A 17,778-nucleotide genomic window follows, 5' to 3' on the forward strand; every position below is an offset into this window, starting at 1 on the left:
ATGAAATATAGCAGAACAGATGAACTTGAATGACATTCACTCTCACAGGATGGGTTGCCAATAAGAACTAACTTAAAGCCACACCCCTAATAAACCACTAATCTAAGGCACATTTCACTGCTTCTATGGCTTTATGAACCACTGCCATTGTGTTTGCTCAATTAGCAAACGAGACAGCTTATACTAACTAGTATGACGGACCCTTTAAAGCAACACATTTCACCCCCCTGTCATCACAGTCAACACACCTATGTTTGCTTTAAATTAGCTTTAAAAATGCTACATTTTCTCTCAGCCTCATGGATGGTTAAATGTGTAGAATTGCAGGAAATCTTCTCTCAGCCTCATGGCAAAATGTGTAGAATTAGCATGAGATTAGCTATAAAACTGCAAATCTTTCTCTTTGCATCAACATTTCTGAAGGCGTTACGAGGGGGAAAGCTGATTCATGTACAAGACTGTGCAGCAACACTTACTCTGTTGTAATCTGGTTTGAATTTAAAGAATGTAAAGAAAGTAGTAACTATCAATAGTCACTATTTGAATTGTGTGGATAATTTTAAAAAATATCGCAAATTCCTTAGTCCTTATGTTGGTACCATTCAAGTCATTTACTGGATCTTTGTGGACACTGACAGCCGTGTTTAGAGTGTAAAGATAGGTGTATCTCACTGATCATCCCTAAAGCCAACACCTCATTCGGCCGCCTTTCGTTCCAGTTCTCTGCTGCCTGTGACTGGGACGAATTGCAAAAATCGCTGAAGTTGGAGACTTTTATCTCCCTCACCAACTTCAAACATCTGCTATCTGAGCAGCTAACCGATCGCTGCAGCTGTACATAGTCTATCGGCAAATAGCCCAACCATTTTTACCTACCTCATCCCCATACTGTTTTTATTTATTTACTTTTCTGCTCTTTTGCACACCAATATCTCCACCTGTACATGACCATCTGATCATTTATCACTCCAGTGTTAATCTGCAAAATTGTAATTATTCGCCTACCTCATGCCTTTTGCACACATTGTATATAGACTCCCCTTTTTTTGCTACTGTGTTATTGACTTGTTAATTGTTTACTCCATGTGTAACTCTGTGTTGTCTGCTCACACTGCTATGCTTTATCTTGGCCAGGTCGCAGTTGCAAATGAGAACTTGTTCTCAACTAGCCTACCGGGTTAAATAAAGGTGAAATAAAAATAAATAAATAAAAGTAAAAGAGTGTAGTAGTCAAGCTCTCAGTCACTGTCAGTGGAACGTTGGTGACACTGGGACCACTCAGGGAAACCTGTGGTTGGAAGAGATGTGACATCACTTGAGGTTGTGTAGCGGCTGTTATAAAGCAAGTCACTGAAGCCCATCACTCACTATGGTTCTGTGTCAAACTCACATCCTATTAAGAAAAGTCAACCAATTCAACATATTACTCAGAGCTTGAGATATCTGACAGCCATAGAGCATGCACTGGAAGAAATGTAAGTACATGATCCTTTTAAAAATTGAATCTAAATAGAAATTAGAAACGTTGACACAAACGTTGTGCTATGTTCCAAAACATAATATTTTTACCTCATCAATGTGATCAAACATTGCCAAACAGAATCATTTAGATGTTTGACTATGGTATGCCAACATCTTATTGCAGGGACAGTAATAGCAGATGACTCAGTGTCAAGTAGCCTACCTCCTCCAACTAACCAGTCATTCTACAATATGTACTGTAAGGGGGTGCTGTGGAAATGTCCATATGATTACTACAAGACAACAACACTGAAAACTATGGCACGTGAATTAGTAATTTGCACATTGTCATTGAGGGTCAAAAGTTGGGGTCAGAGGTTGAGGGTTGTAATTGATACATCATCCCTTACAGAAAAAGGATTTACTATTCAGTATTCAGTATTCAGTATTCAGTATTCAGTATTCAGTAAAGCGTTCAAGTTGTGTGGCGACATGTTTCAGGCCAGTCTTGATGGATAGTTTCCTCCAAGCATCGTCACCTTTTTTCACCCTAGTGTCATGGTTAAGATGATTTACAGTGGGTTTTTTAAAACTTAGAAAGTCGTTATAAAGCAACAACACACGAGGAGCCGTAAGACTTAGGCCAACATAAAAGGAATAGAAGATTAGGTCTTTGTTTGGACAGAGGGATTTTTACATTCATTAATCTGCGACAGGGATGGTGTTAAAGTAGCTCTTTGAACCAAATCCTAACTTGCAAATCCACAATTTTAACTAGAGTAACTGTCTACTTCAGCATATCGACATGTAGTGAAAGGGCTAAAAGCAATGTTGTCATCACTGGAGAAAGTTTTATGTTTGGAAAGAGGAAGACAATCATTTGGAGGTTGGCTATAATCTTGATATGCAAAACGGCCCAAACACCACAGCACTGTAAAACATCACAGCTGCATTGCTTCCTCTTTTGTACAGCTTGGAATCTTGTGTGTGTCTAAGTGCGTTCGGCGTGCGCGTGTGCGTGTCATTGTGTTCATGAAGACGAGGACTGAATTCGTCATTCTTTTTCAAGTTCTCTTAGATCTTCATGTGTTTCATGTCAATTAAATACGTCGTTTTAACTGCTCATTTTCATACTTAAATGTGGACACCGCCTTCAACATAATTCCCTCACACTCGCTCAAACAAATTTCCATTTGTACTGCTTCTGGTTGCTCCAGTTGCATTGAGAGTTTATATTCACCCATAGCTAGTGGAATATAATAATGCATTATAGAAAATAAAAATACGAAGGTCCTCCAAAAAAAAGAAACATTTTATTCAGTTTCATAGTGTTATAGCTCATGCTTTACCTTCCATTGACTAGTTGTAACTGTATGACCTCTGAGTAATCCTTTTGTGCTCTAGCTTCCTTTCCCACTGACATGCATGTTATACATGTGGTTACTGCTTGTCACAGCCTACAGCTTTCTCAGAGGCTGCACGAGGGCTGCTTGCCTGCAGTACAGACACATTTAGTGTAATTAAAGGGATAGTTGACATTTTAAGATTGTGCTCATCTTTTGACTTGCCTAAAGTTTTACTGTAAGTTCATTAGCTGGTTATTTAATAAAGTGTCATTGTTTGGATGAAACAACAACTTCTTACTGTAGTTAAGTTGAAAAAAAGATACAATTCAGAAATATGACGTTGTTTCAGAATATTTAGGAACGTTAGCTAGCTAACTCATTGATCCTGCTCCAGGTGAAATAACACATTCAGAATAATCTACTACACTGGGAGGAGTTACAGTCTTTTGCACCACAGTAATTTAAGTGTAAATGTAGGAGGACATTTAGTGCAGCGTTGAGTGATGAATGGGGGCTGTACTGTACATGACAGAGGGAAAAGCATTCTTTGCATGCTCAAGGATAAGAAGTGAAGCGGCAAAACCTTATTTTCAATGAAGCTTTGTGAAATAAAGCACAATCTATTTGCTAGAGATAAGACGAAAGGAGCATTTACTGTAAGAACAGACAATGGCGCCGTTTTTCAAATCCTTTACGACGAAACCGTTTTCCACCCAATTCATTTTGTCTGGTTGATTTTACAAGTCATTTAAACAAGGCTTATTTGTGATCAACAAAGGGAAAAGCAGGCTGTTTTCCCCCCACAATGGTACACTTCAAGGTGAATTTCCAGTACATTTTTGATCGAGTGAGCCAGAGTGGCTGCTGACATTAATTACTAGGCCACAACATTCCACACCTCAGTATGCAAACAATGGTCCAGCCACCCCGGTTTTCCTTGGAAGTCCCTTATCTCAGTTGTTGGCCATGTGACAACATATTAGTTACTCTCGATGGCTCAGCAGCGCACATACGCACACACACATGCACACAGACTTTCACCTAAGGGCTGTAATGTCTGCTAGTAATTGGGCCTTATAGAGTTGAATAATAATGTAAAGGTCATTTAAAGTTGTTATTTGGGTAGAAAGTTCAATCAGCTGACTGTTCCATTGCTGGGGGGGAGGGGGGAGGGGTTAAATCAATCTGATATAGATTTAGATCTGGAGAGGAAAGTGGCAGGACTCACTTCAGCTAACAACACAGCCAGATCTGAGCCAGAACGCCAGTATCTGAAACCATAGGGCCTCCACCTCTGCATTGTAGATCATCATCAGTCTCTAGACACCTGACAACAGAAACCGGTTCCCACGATTTCACACACCTTGGTCACACACATGTGCACAGACAAGCAGTGTCTTATTGTATGTGACAGTCATCTTTAAAGACAGAGTTTTTTATAAAAATATGAAAACCTGGTGAAATGTACAAGTCAAATACACAATATGATATTCCTTTCTTTAGTCAACCAAATTTGTATTAAATAAGGAACATTTCTATGGACCAATTTCATGAGCCTAATGACCATGATTTCTCCCTCACTAAAATATAAGCAATTGAGTTCATCTGCAGATGCCTTACCTTAGTTGAGTGATTAATTGATTAAATCAGTCACTGAGAAAGAACAGGGAGTTTGTCCGATAGTGAGTCAAGGTTATAATCAATGTGCATTAAATATCTACTGGCACATATCATTAAGAGAAGATGATTCATTCAAAACAAATTCATTAAGTGGGAGTTGACAAAGGTAATAGAAGTGAACTGGTAGCAATTCAACTTCCAAAATATCCTTTTCAACAATGACAACAAAGCTGCTCAAAATGTACTTTTCATTCACGCTTAGTTGTAAACGTCTGAATGCGTTGTCATTAACGACATGTCTATGGTAAAATGCCTCCCTCTATTTGAATGTATCAACATGAAATTATCAAATTGACAAATAATTTGTCTGTAAAAAGATGACATATAGCATGTGAGTATGTGCTGTTCTCATGTTGTTGAACAGATTTGTTTCACAATAGAAGTGCGTTTCAAATTTCAACTTGGCCTACTTAAAGAGGTCCCCACACTCAGGTCCAGTTTCATTTCAAGCTAGAACTTGCAGAATGTCCGAGGTGTTTCGGTCTCTCTTAGTGCCTACAGACATAAGATTGCTGGGTGTAGCATACTTGAGCTTGAGCTTCTTCTTTTGTTTCTCTTATGTTCCTTCCTGTCCACATATGCAATCAGAACCACTATCGGTGGTGCAAATCACACCAACGATACCTCTTCTTAAAGGGTTTTCACAGAACCTTTTGCTTCTGTGGGTGCTCTCGAGCCAAAAGGTGTCTCCTAAATGGACAGAAATATTGTCTTGAAATGACCTCAGGTCAGAAAGGGACACACCTCCCTACCACAACCATGAGGCAAACAATAAGCGACTGAACCTCCTTGTTACATCTTTAAAGAGCAATCAATGAATAATAGAGTTCTGTAGTTGCCGACTTAACCCTTACGAACACAGATATAAGCTAACTGCCAGTTTCTCCTTTCTGTGATTGGCTCTATAGCTCCTTCCTCAGGGCAGCCTGATGAAAAGCCATACCAAGGAGTGCGAGTCCGAGACCCAGTCAAAGAGTTGCTGAGGAGGAAACGAGGACTGCTTCTCCACAATGCCAAAACAGTGCCCCCTAGAGCGGTGAGGGAAATATAACAAGAACTATGAAATGAGTGTGAGCCTGTCATCCTATAATAGAGGATTGAACAAGACAGAGTAGGAGACAAAAGAAAACAGAGACCAAGTCAGCGAAGCCACAGGAATGCCATTTGAAACATTTTCGATAAGTGTCAACCTAAATTGTCAACCTGTCAACCTAAGGCGTCAACCAGAATCTTTAACATTTTTTCTTGTCTTTACAAAATGCCCTAAAAACGAGAGAGAAGACCTTTCGTTGGACTGGACATGCACAACGTCAACTGAAAGGAGCCTAGAGAAGATTAGATCAGATTCCACGGCAGGGTAGATAAAGGGGATTTTATCCTTATTTAATACAGGTGTTTTTCCATGACAGTTACAACATGGCTGCAGGGCTGGGAACGGGGCCTATGCAAATCAACTCAGCCCAGCCATGCCAAGGAGCCCTCTTACCAACCTATGAATTACCTCTGACAACACACAACACACACACAGTAAGGCATTCTCAACACTACACTCCAAACACGCAGGCCCTGATGAGATGGAAAGGTAGAGGGCCTGATAAAAAAATAAGGGATAGCCAACTAAATGGACTGTATTACAGAGGTTCTCAGAGGTTCAGGGAAAGGTTCAGCAGATCAGTAGAAGAAGTTGGACTGAGTTCAGTTTTTTTGACTAAATGTGTATTATTTGTCTTTAAAAGAAGATAAACGCAAAATTAGGTTAAAGATGAATATGTCATAGAAAATATGACACACCTTTTGCAACAACAATTAAGCAGTAATTCATGAGGCACCCCCTCATGAATTACTGCTTAATTGTTGTTGCAAAAGGTGGTATATCAGCCAATCAGCATTCAGGTCTCTAACCACCCAGTTTATAATATACAGTATACAATGTAGTTCTCCAGCTTGGCAAGTCAATGTGCATGCCTGGATTCAATTTAAATGTCTCCTGTTCTAGAACTCTCCTGCCATTCCACTGTTTCCTTTCTACTTCCATATAAGTCTCACACACAGGCACACACACACACACACACATACACACGCGCGCACACACACACACACAGGCACACACACACACACACACGTGCACACACACACACACACACACACCAATGGATATAATTGACTCATTGTTGGAGTGTGAAGTAATACAAGTTAATACATTGTTCTACCCGCACACACACACACACACACACACACACACACACACACACACACACACACACACACACACACACACACACACACACACACACACACACACACACACACACACACACACACACACACACACACACACACACACACAAATGGATATAATTGACTCATTATTGGAGTGTGAAGTAATAAAAGTTAATACATTGTTCTACACACACAGAGTTTAGGAACATGACCTTATAAGCCAGTGGATTTGTAGCTACTGTTTAAATGATGTTGGCATTTAAAAAGATTCAGATCACTCACCACATGTACACATGTACACCTGAGGTTTACCATTGGTAATGTACATACAGCATTCGATTGTAAAATCCTACGCTTTACAGCTCAAATACCATTGTAAAGTCAGCTTGAATAATAAAGGCTTTTGGAGTTAATTTAGATTCCTTTCCTTCAGGTAGATTTATCATTATATATTTTTCACAGGTTGGGGTACTAAACAACAACTTGCCTTCATATGCACAGCTTGGTAAGTGAATTGGAGTATATATTCCCATCATTACTTTGGATGATCAGTTTAAAGCTGTATGTTACTATTGGCTACTAGTGCTAACCCATTATGATATCCACATAGGGACTTCCGGGTTTGAAGTGGCTAGTAGCCTATCCAGTGACTCCTCCACAGTCAATGATGTCGGCCTCTGTGCAGGTTGGATAGCCCAGCCTGCAGCTACTGCTCTCCAGCCCATGAACCATTGGTCTTACCCAGAGTACCTCCAGCAGCATGACCCCACCACCTCAACCACCACCACCCTGCCCCTCACCACTGACACGTACATGCAGCCCATGTGTCCCAGCTACACCGTGGTGGGCCCATCCTCCATGCTCACCTACACACACACGCCTCTCTTTACCAACTTCGGGGTGAGTGAAAGAGCAACAAATCTTGATCATGTGCCAACTGAATAAACATTGCATCTTGTCCACAGAGCATAGGGCAATACACATTTATCTGTACAAACAAGTTGTAACACAACTGGGTTTTGACTGCTAACACATCCAATGTTGTTGGTCCAGACCCTAGCACCAACATCCACAGCCCTACCACAAGTGGACCTCCAGGACTCGGTACTGACTTATATCCCGTGGGCCCAGCCGCTAACCACCATCCCTTCATCAGGTGTGCAGTTTGCCTCTCACCCTGCCACTCTGGCTGGGTCTCAGCTGCTTCCGATGTCCATGCCAGTGACCCCCACCATGCCCCAGCAGGACCCTCAGCCCCAGCCCCTGGAGCAGCACCCTGCTGGGGCTGAAGAACCCAACCCTCTGGAGAAACTTCTGGAGGACCAAAATCAGGATGACAAATACACATATGTGAACAGTTCCTCAATCTTCATCCCCGGTGTCTAAGATATATCAGTGTTGCAGCCAGTCGTAAGCATTAATGAAATGCTTACACAATGCTTATGAATGTGTTATGTAGGTACCCATTATATTTCTATTGCTCAGAATTCAGGTTAATATAGAGTATGTTTGTAGTTATCCTATCCTTTATGTTGTAATGTACATTTAAGTACTGCGAATTGCTTTTTTCATGATGAAAAAGGGGACAGTGTAGTTTTACTAGTTCTAATATTTACTGAACAAATGTTTTGCTGAAAAATAACTGCTGTCATGTATTATAGATGCTTTAACTGAAAGACAGGCCTTGATTGATATGTCCCGAATCATGCTAAAAGTTTAAATGTATTTTTTATTTAAATGACTTGTAAGGTATTTATTTATTTTAAGTACCTCCTTTCTGACAGCCATAATCAAATACAGTTGTTTTAAAAGTAGTTACTCTTGAGATGTCTATTCAAATATTTGAAATAATTTCCTAAAGTCATTCAATTGTTAAATCAACCCGTGATGAAAAAGGGAACAGTTTTGTAGTTTTACTAGTTCTAATATTTACTAAACAAACACTTTCCTGAAAAATAACTGCTGTCATAAAATAACTGCTGTCATGTACTATTGATACTATAACTGAAAGGCAGTTAAATCAATCCATATCTGTATTTATCCAGGGTCTGCTTTGAAGAGTATTTGGCATAAAACATGAAAACCTCTCATTTCCTGTTGCCTTGCTCTCTCTTGCTGTTATTTTTTGAAGCAGAAGTTGGAAGTTATGGCTGTCAGTTAACTATGGTACAGAAGTGGGAAAGCCCATGGTTCTCTGTTTATCTGGCTGTCCCATCAGTGTCTCCCCTGTAGGGTCCCCTCCTCCGAAACCGACAAAGACTGGGCTCTGCAACCCACCTGCCACACCCACCTGAAGCACACCAACTACTGCAGGTTTGAGGTCCAGCAAGACTATGCGCTTGTGTTCTTTTAGTTTATTGGTTTATGTTTGGAGAAATGTAGCATACAGAAGTGTTATGTGCGGTATGTTCAATGTAAATAAATACATGAAAAAGCCATGTAACATTACAGTATTGAGAAATCCTGAAGCGTCTGAGGCTTCAAAATGTATTATGTCAAACATATTATGTCGATAATTGTCAAACCTCTACTGTTTCTGTTTATTTTTAATTAAAGTTCACTTCTAAATTCATTTTAATGCCATGACTCAATATATCTTTAATAGGATACGAATACATCTCAGAGTGGACAGAGCTGACAGTTCTAAGGCCTCATAGGATAGGCACTGAATACAACTATTCCAGAACATTATGATTTTCAGTTGAGGATAAAACAGAAAATGATATCTTTATCTTATCCAAATGATGTACGATATGAAACACAGCTAGCAGTGGGGCATAATAAAAGTGTTTGAAACTTGAACTAAATCATCAAGGGAACCACAATCAGTCTTATCTGTCAAAGGAAGAATATATTTTGCACATCTTGAAAATCGATCGCCAATGACAACGTGCTCCATCAGGCCATCAACCTCTTATATCTGTTATAACATGTATTAACGCCCTTAGTATGATGTAGTGGATCTGAGGAGACAGGGTCGTGACCTACCTTGTAGCCTCTTTCTGTTTGTGATTGCATTGCTTTATAGTACTTAAGAAAAAAAGATGACAGCAATGTTAGGACGATATGGCATTAGTGCTGAACTATTTGATTCTTATCATGACTCTCAACTAATGCTGCCAGTGTATATCCTGTACCCTCTTAAGAATACTGCACCTTTAATGTGAGATGCTCCAACATGCCTGCACAGCTGCCCTGAGACTGAGGCCGGGACATGAGCTATGGCTGCCAGTTTAAAAGAACCGGCACAGTGCCAGTCATGAAGATGAAACCTCAGAACAATTTCACAAGAAGTATTGAGTTAGTTGTAGGCTGGAAGAGAAAATGTTGAGAATGTGATTTGTGTATTTGCTCCTTGAAAAATAATAGACAAAAGGTTTCTAAAGGGGTTCTTTGAGGACAGGTAGGATTCAACAAGAAACCTTTATTCATCTGAAGATGAAAAATGCTTAAATGAAAAGGTTCTACCTGCAACGAGAAAAGGGCTATGCTACAGGGACAAGTCAAACAACCCTTTATGGCTTTAGGTAACAACTTTTTTCTAAGAGTGTATGTTTGCTTTTCTCTAGCTTTGGTTGGTATCCTCAACTTCTCATACTGGATGATCTATCCATGTTATGATCTATCCATGTTACAATGGTTGGGATCTCTCTCTCTTGCTCCATTAGATAGAGTTTACCATATCGCACCACATTTTACTACAGGTGAAAGGTTCAGTACCACTGCATTCTTTACCAGAATGTAGGCCGGCCCTCTTTAAAATCACATAGGTCGATCCATTGCTGTCTTTTATCTAGAAATCCCAACATCATGAATAACCGTACGAGCACGAGTTACCATACCCGTTCTCAGGAATGACTAACTCTGGAAACCCTTTCGGCCTCCTCAGAGTTAGGTACATCTGCTTTTAGCTTACTTGCACACCATGTATGGAACAATCAGAGTTCCCTACAAATGCAGATTGTGGTGCCTCTTGGGCAGTTGAAAATCTTGTTTAGGGACCTCCTTGCTGAGGAATGTGATTGTTTTCCTTGAATATTTGTATTATATTCTATTGTATTTTACGTTTATTTTGTAACTTGTGTGTATGCAGGGTTCCGTTTTAAAATAGATATTGGTCTCAATGGTGACTCATTGGTGATAATTGTATTGTTATGATCTCAGAAACGAGATAAATGGTAAATGGACCTGTATGAATAAACAGGTACATTTCTCCTCTTATAGCTTTGAGAGATGGGGGAAAACCCAAATCCATTCTCTGCCATGGAACGTGCCATGGATGAGATTACTATTAGCCTGAGATCAGGTAAATCCATCATCCCCTTCAGTTAGTGCTTTTATGGTTGGTCCCTTAGGGCCATTGTAGGCTTACAGAGTAACATTTTATGGTTTTACTATAACATTGAACTTGCTGTGAAACCTTGTTTAATAAATCATTTTACTGATGTGGGCTAAATCAAGGTCACACGGAGAGTTTCAAGGTAGTCTTAAACAAATGTACTTTGAAACAAAAGTATACACCCCACACACATGGTTGTGGGCTTAGAAAAAAAGAAGAAGACACCTGTACCATGTCAGATATAGAGTTGAAATGTATAAAATGTTGAGTTTCCATCCCAATATTACACTTTATATACATCACAGAAGACTGAAATCTAACAAAACTTTTTGACATAGACACAATGGATCAAAAAAAATATTCTTAATTGTATAATAAATAATGACAAATATGAATAACATTCCACCCATGAGACCAAAGAGGGTGATTTTGGTCATTGACTGCAGGAAAACTATCTTACATTCGCCACACTTTTTTAAGGAGTCATTTTTTACAAGTGATCTTGGAAGTAACAATTCTATAATGCAAAGTCTCCGGTGTAGCTAATGTAATTCTATGCCTTGGATTTCATACGCTTGAAATAGATGACTGTATAGTTGTGGAGTAATAAATGAGGATTTTCTGCAGGTGTAAAGCATACATTTTGGAGGGTGTGTTGTGCATTAATAAAAGTTGTCAGGCCATCTTCTTTAACTCATTTGGGCCTGAGAAAAGCTGATGCATCAACACATTTTAAAACTCTAGTAATGAACAAAGTGAAAGGGGATGGTTGAGAAAGCAACTTGAAAGAGTTTATCTCCTATCTCTTCCTATTTCATATTGATGGGGCGGCAGGTAGCCTAGTGGTTAGAGCGTTGGGCCAATAACCAAAAGGTTGCTAGATCGAATCCCTTAGCAGACAAGATAGAAAAATATGTTGTTCTGACCCTGAACAAATCAAATAACCTACTGTTCGCAGGCTGTCATTCTAATTCAAATGTTGTCCTTAACTGATTTGCCTAGTTAAATGAATGATGTTCTTCAAGAATTAATATGAACATTTCATTCATAAGGAAGTCCAAAAATGGATGATGCGACTGCAGATTACCCCTTTAAGGTCAACTGTATCATGAACTTTACCAAGTACCAGGACATTTTTACCAAAAACCTGGTTGCTTCTGCCAGGAAGCTGACACCTGACTGCAAGTGGACCTTCCAGCAAGACAATAACCACAAGCAATAATCAAAATCTACAAAGAAATGGTTAACTGACCACTAAATCAACATTTTGCAATGGCCATCTCAGTCTTTTGGACTTGAAACCCATTGAAAACCTGTGGTTTGAATTGAAGAGGGCAGTCCATAAGCACAGATGAAGGATATCAAGGCTCTGGAAAGATTCTGTATGGAGGAATGGTCTAAGACCCCTCCCAATACGTTCTCCAATCTCATGTAATATTTTATGTTTATTTTATAGTCTTTTTTGCTCGCCTTTATCAAGGGTGCCAATAATTACGTACCTGACTGTATATCATTAAGGTACAAATGGACAAGCGATCAACCTTCTAGGGATAATGTCCTTACAATGATAAAAGGAAAAATAGATACATTCAGACAGGTTCAGACCAACCTGCATATTCATCTACTGGGAGAAATGATCTGTGAAAAAAATCTTACATCAACACATTATATTGGTAATGCAATAGCTATGAGCACATCTCATGCTCAGACTTGCCCTCTTGCAACACTGGGAATGTAAAAGTTGCCCTCAAACATCCCGAGTCTTCAAAGAGCAATATGTCAGGACACAATTATACCGGGACTTGTTGGGAAAATATGTACTGTGGATGATGAGGCCTAATGGCAAATTACACACCACATACCCAAAAACCTAGGAGTCAAATATAAATTACACACCACATACCCAAAAACCTAGGAGTCAAATATAAATTACACACCACATACCCAAAAACCTAGGAGTCAAATATAAATTACACACCACATACCCAAAAACCTAGGAGTCAAATATAAATTACACACCACATACCCAAAAACCTAGGAGTCAAATATAAATTACACACCACATACCCAAAAACCTAGGAGTCAAATATAAATTACACACCACATACCCAAAAACCTAGGAGTCAAATATAAATTACACACCACATACCCAAAAACCTAGGAGTCAAATATAAATTACACACCACATACCCAAAAACCTAGGAGTCAAATATAAATTACACACCACATACCCAAAAACCTAGGAGTCAAATATAAATTACACACCACATACCCAAAAACCTAGGAGTCAAATATAAATTACACTTGGATCAGGCCAAAAATAAAATCAGCTTGTTTAAAGGAGAAGGGACAAGCCACATAAAAAATAATTGTACAAAGTAGTGAAGATTTGTATCACTATGACACCAAGACCAAGCAAGTTATTGGCCAGAGGCTTAAAAGGTCTGTAAGGACTAAAGAGAACTGGGTAGTAGGTCTGGAACTAAAACAGCAGAGTGTCAGAAAATCTAGATTTTTGACACAATGCAATAATAATAGTAAAAGGGGTGGCACCAGCACATATATGGAGTTTGGAGTTTGCAGCCCCAAAGTGGAGGGGAGCTCTCAAGACAGAATTAGAATTGCAGGTGTCACAGTGGCGTGTATGGTGCAGCACCTCTCTTCTCTCCCTGCTCTGGCTTCCTGGTGCTAGAGGGCACACTTTCTGAAAGGTAGAGCACAGGTGTGCTAGTCTGGCCAATTTTTTTGGAACAAACATGTATGGCCTTGCTGACCCACACATTTCTCAGAAGGAACAAACACTGTTCGGTACAGACCTGTTCGAAACATTGAGGAATTCATCTAGGGACAATCATTTACCTTTATTTACACAGGTAAATTAATTAAGAATACATTCTTATTTACAATGACGACTTTTCAATACCTAAGGACTGGTCAAAAGGCAAGGAATTGACACTAACCATGCTGAGATGTTCAAGAACGACCCCTGAAATTGCATCGAAAGGCACTGACAGACCGGTTTGAAAACATAGGGGAGTTTATCTTGGGGCACAATCCCTATGGACTAGTCCTATCTGGTTAGTTGTTTTCACAAAAAAGGGAGTGGCTGCATGGACCACATTATGCCTGGAATAGAAAGTCACTTTATACCTCATCTTGATCTACTTCAGAAATGCCTTCGACAGTGTGCTCAGAAACAGCATTTGGAAAGACCTCTCATGGCATCCCCCACAAACGTGTTACTAGTTAGCTACTTCTACAGGGAATTTGAATTTGCCATTCTCGTTAACAACCCTAAAACAGACGGGTTCACCGTCATCTGTGGTGTACCCCAAGTATGCGTTATCTCACCCATTCTCTTAATGGTTGCTATTGACTGGTGCATTAGGATAGGATAGGACTCCATTCCCAGAGCTTGAGGATCTTGACTTTGCAGAGAACATTGCTCTGCGTGCTCTTTTCCTAACAAGCCCACATGCAGATGATCACAACTCGGTTGAGAACGTTTGCTAACCAACTGGGCCTGCAGATAAATGTGGGAAAAGAACCAAGAGCTGAGAATCAACACACCATATGTATTGACTTACATCTTTTATGATGCACGGATAGTGAGCCTACATTTGTAGAGGCATATAACTTATTTTTTTCTGTTTTCAAAAGCAGAACTGCTAACATAAAAGTCATAATAATATTGCTTTGGCAAACACCTGAAATAAATTTAAAAAACAAGACTATAAATGTGTTACATGACATTAGGAGAAAAACATTTGTATGTATTCAAATAAAATCTGGAGACATAATGTTTCTCAGGAACATATCTCTCCTTATCCATTATTTAGCAAACACTCTGGTCCAGTGTGACTAACAGGGTCAATTAGGGTTAAGTGCCTTGCGCAAGGGCCCACCAAGACGGCTCGGGGAGTCAAACCAGCAACCCTGTGGGTTAATGGCCAAGTGCTCTTAACCATTAAGCTACCTGCCACATACCCATACCCTCTATTTGATCAGTATTGAAAGGCCTTGTGGTTCGAACAGAAGGAACATGTTTAACAGTTTGTGCAGATATCAAACCTTTTGAAATACTTTTATCGGGCCCGCCTTCCTTATACACAAGTAAGGACTTGATAGGAAACATCAACACAATCCTTTCAAGTGACATTGTGTCAAGTCAGCAAACATTCCAACCCAAAGACAAATAAGAATACGCTGTGAATGAGTATGAACAGTGAATCAGTGCCAGTGACTTTCAAATGTACACATACATACACATGCTGTACTGGAGTGGGTTTTTTTCTTATATGCCACGTGCTACTTTATATCAAGTTGTATAATTGTTTGATATCAAAGTGGTACTTCAGGAATTCATATCCGGTGCACTCATGTTGGAATGAGATTCACTAATTAAGATGACTTGTGGGAGCAGAAAACTGTGAGACGTTGTTCACTTTCTTTTCAAACCTTGAATGGTGACTCGTTAATCATAAACACATCCCACTTCCTGATCACGTTAAGACACATGGGTTTGCACCTTATTTTCCCACATTCATCAATCAATTATTGCAACTGTTTGAAATGACAGGTACTGCCAGGGCAATTACTGTCATATGATCAGCTCCAGGGTAAACTGTTACAGGCCAGTCCTAAAACAATCACTCTCAATCTCAACAGTATATACACTACCGTTTTAAAGTTTGGGGTCACTTAGAAATGTCCTTGTTTTTGAAAGAAAGCACATTATTTGTCCATAAAATAACAAAACACCGGTCTCAATGTCAACAGTGAAGAGGCCAGGATGCTGGCCATCTAGGCAGAGTTTCAAAGAAAAGGACATATCTCAGACTGGCCAATAAAAAGAAAAGACTAAGATGGTCAAAAGAACACAGACACTGGACAGAGGAACTCTGCCTAGAAGGTCCGCATCCCGGAGTCGCCTATTCACGGTTGACGTTGAGACGTGTTTTGTGGGTACTATTTAATGAAGCTGCCAGTTGAAGACTTGTGAGACATCTGTTTCTCAAACTAGACACTCTAATGTACTTGTCCTCTTGCTCAGTTGTGCACCAGGGCCTCCCACTCCTCTTTCTATTCTAGTTAGAGCCTGTTTGTGCTGTTCTGTGAAGGGAGTAGTACACAGTGTTGTACGAGATCTTCAGTTTCTTGGACATTTCTTGCATGGTATAGCCTTCATTTCTCAAAACAAGAATAGACTGACGAGTTTCAGAAGAAAGTGCTTTGATTCTAGCCATTTTTATCCTGCAGTCGAACCCACAAATGCCGATGCGCCAGATACTCAATTAGTCTAAAGAAGGGCCGTTTTATTGCTTCTTTAATCAGAACAGCAGTTTTCAACTGTGCTAACATAATTGCAAAAGGGTTTTCTAATGATCAATTAGCCTTTTAAAATGATAAACTTGGATTAGCTAACACAACGTGCCATTGGAACACAGGAGTGATGGTTGCTGATAATGAGCCTCTGTACGCCACTGTAGATATTCCATTAAAAATCAGCCGTTTCCAGCTACAATAGTAATTTACAATATTAACAATGTCTACACTATTTCTGATCAATTTTATGTTATTTTTTAAGGGAAAGAATATATAGAAAAAACAAGGAAATGTCTAAGTGACCCCAAACTTTTGAGCAGTGGTGTATGTTCCAATCATGAACCTATCAAAAAGAGAACCTTAATATATGTTGTGTACCATAATATGTTTTTTATTAGTTTTACTATGTAGCTGACAGCTAACGCATTTTAAAAGGACAGTTCACCCAAATGACTACATTACATTATGGTTTCCTTACCCTGGAAGCAGTCTTTGTAAAAGGGGAGACAGCAATCCATGCTTTTGTTTTGTTTACCTGAATGCATTTGGTGACTGTCCAAAAACATTCAAGTCAATATTCCTCAAGTTAGCATGTTTCAAATATCATGCTCAAATCTTCCCGATGTGTATGTGTAGCTCACTTAATTTAGTTTAGGAGGATTTGTAACATACATTTTGAATGAAGAAGTGTTCTTTGGAAATGAGCACTGGCTATAATGACACAGACTCTATAAAAACAAACAGCACTCCCAGAGAGTAAATTATCTCTTAGATTCCCACAAATGCCAAATGTTTTAAATAATATCCTAACAATACTGTATGTTTGGAACGGTTAATAGATAAATTATCTAAAAAATAAAGGCTCAATAGCAGTGTTCTGTCATACGGTCTTTAGTACTGGTGGCTCATGATTTTTGGCATGTGAAAGTGCAGGTTTATCTGGGCAGATCAGGATTAACAAGGTGTAACAGGGGACTTCCACAGGGGATTGTTAATCAGGCACTTGGCATGAGAGTAGCGGGACTTTGGAACACTGAACACACCCAAGAATAAAAATAAAAAACTTTGACACATTCCTTTTCACCTAAGGGAGTGTTGACTCTCAGTGAACTGGTACAGGATAAAACCCCATTTAAAAATATATATAATAATTATATTTTAATTGGGAAATTGTACGGAACAAATGTTCTGGTACTTGGTAATTGTTTCATTATTCTTTTCATTGTGTCTTTATGTTGCAAATCGAGACTGTCCAGACAAAAGAAGAAGAAAATATTATCCTCAAAATGAAAGATGTGCAAAAAGGGAGCTGTAAGAAGGAGGCAAGGAGGAAATATAATCAAAAATAAATGTAAATTAAAAAACTGATCATATTATGGAGGGTGGTTCCTTATCCCAAAGGGACCA

At 39.3% G+C, this 17,778-nt stretch overlaps 1 protein-coding gene across 5 annotated transcripts in view; it reads left to right on the forward strand.

Moving 5' to 3' along the window:
* Positions 1-9,279, forward strand: part of LOC118372092 (POU domain class 2-associating factor 1) — a 10,150-nt gene extending 871 nt beyond the window's left edge. The window contains exons 1-6 of one of the 5 annotated variants that reach the window (XM_035757853.2): positions 1,310-1,475; positions 5,396-5,523; positions 5,897-6,014; positions 7,170-7,212; positions 7,318-7,607; positions 7,761-9,279. In XM_035757853.2, coding sequence (XP_035613746.1) covers positions 5,498-5,523; positions 5,897-6,014; positions 7,170-7,212; positions 7,318-7,607; positions 7,761-8,093 — 810 coding nt within the window. In that variant the 5' untranslated portion in view covers positions 1,310-1,475; positions 5,396-5,497 and the 3' untranslated portion in view covers positions 8,094-9,279. Of the gene's footprint in view, positions 1-1,309; positions 1,476-5,395; positions 5,524-5,896; positions 6,015-7,169; positions 7,213-7,317; positions 7,608-7,760 lie in introns of those variants that run through there. The other 4 variants (XM_035757858.2, XM_035757856.2, XM_035757852.2 and 1 more) reach the window with 4 other exon arrangements.
* The last annotated feature ends 8,499 nt before the right edge of the window (positions 9,280-17,778 follow it).

The sequence above is a fragment of the Oncorhynchus keta genome, chromosome 1 (genome assembly GCF_023373465.1).
Source record: "Oncorhynchus keta strain PuntledgeMale-10-30-2019 chromosome 1, Oket_V2, whole genome shotgun sequence".
NCBI lineage: Eukaryota > Metazoa > Chordata > Actinopteri > Salmoniformes > Salmonidae > Oncorhynchus > Oncorhynchus keta.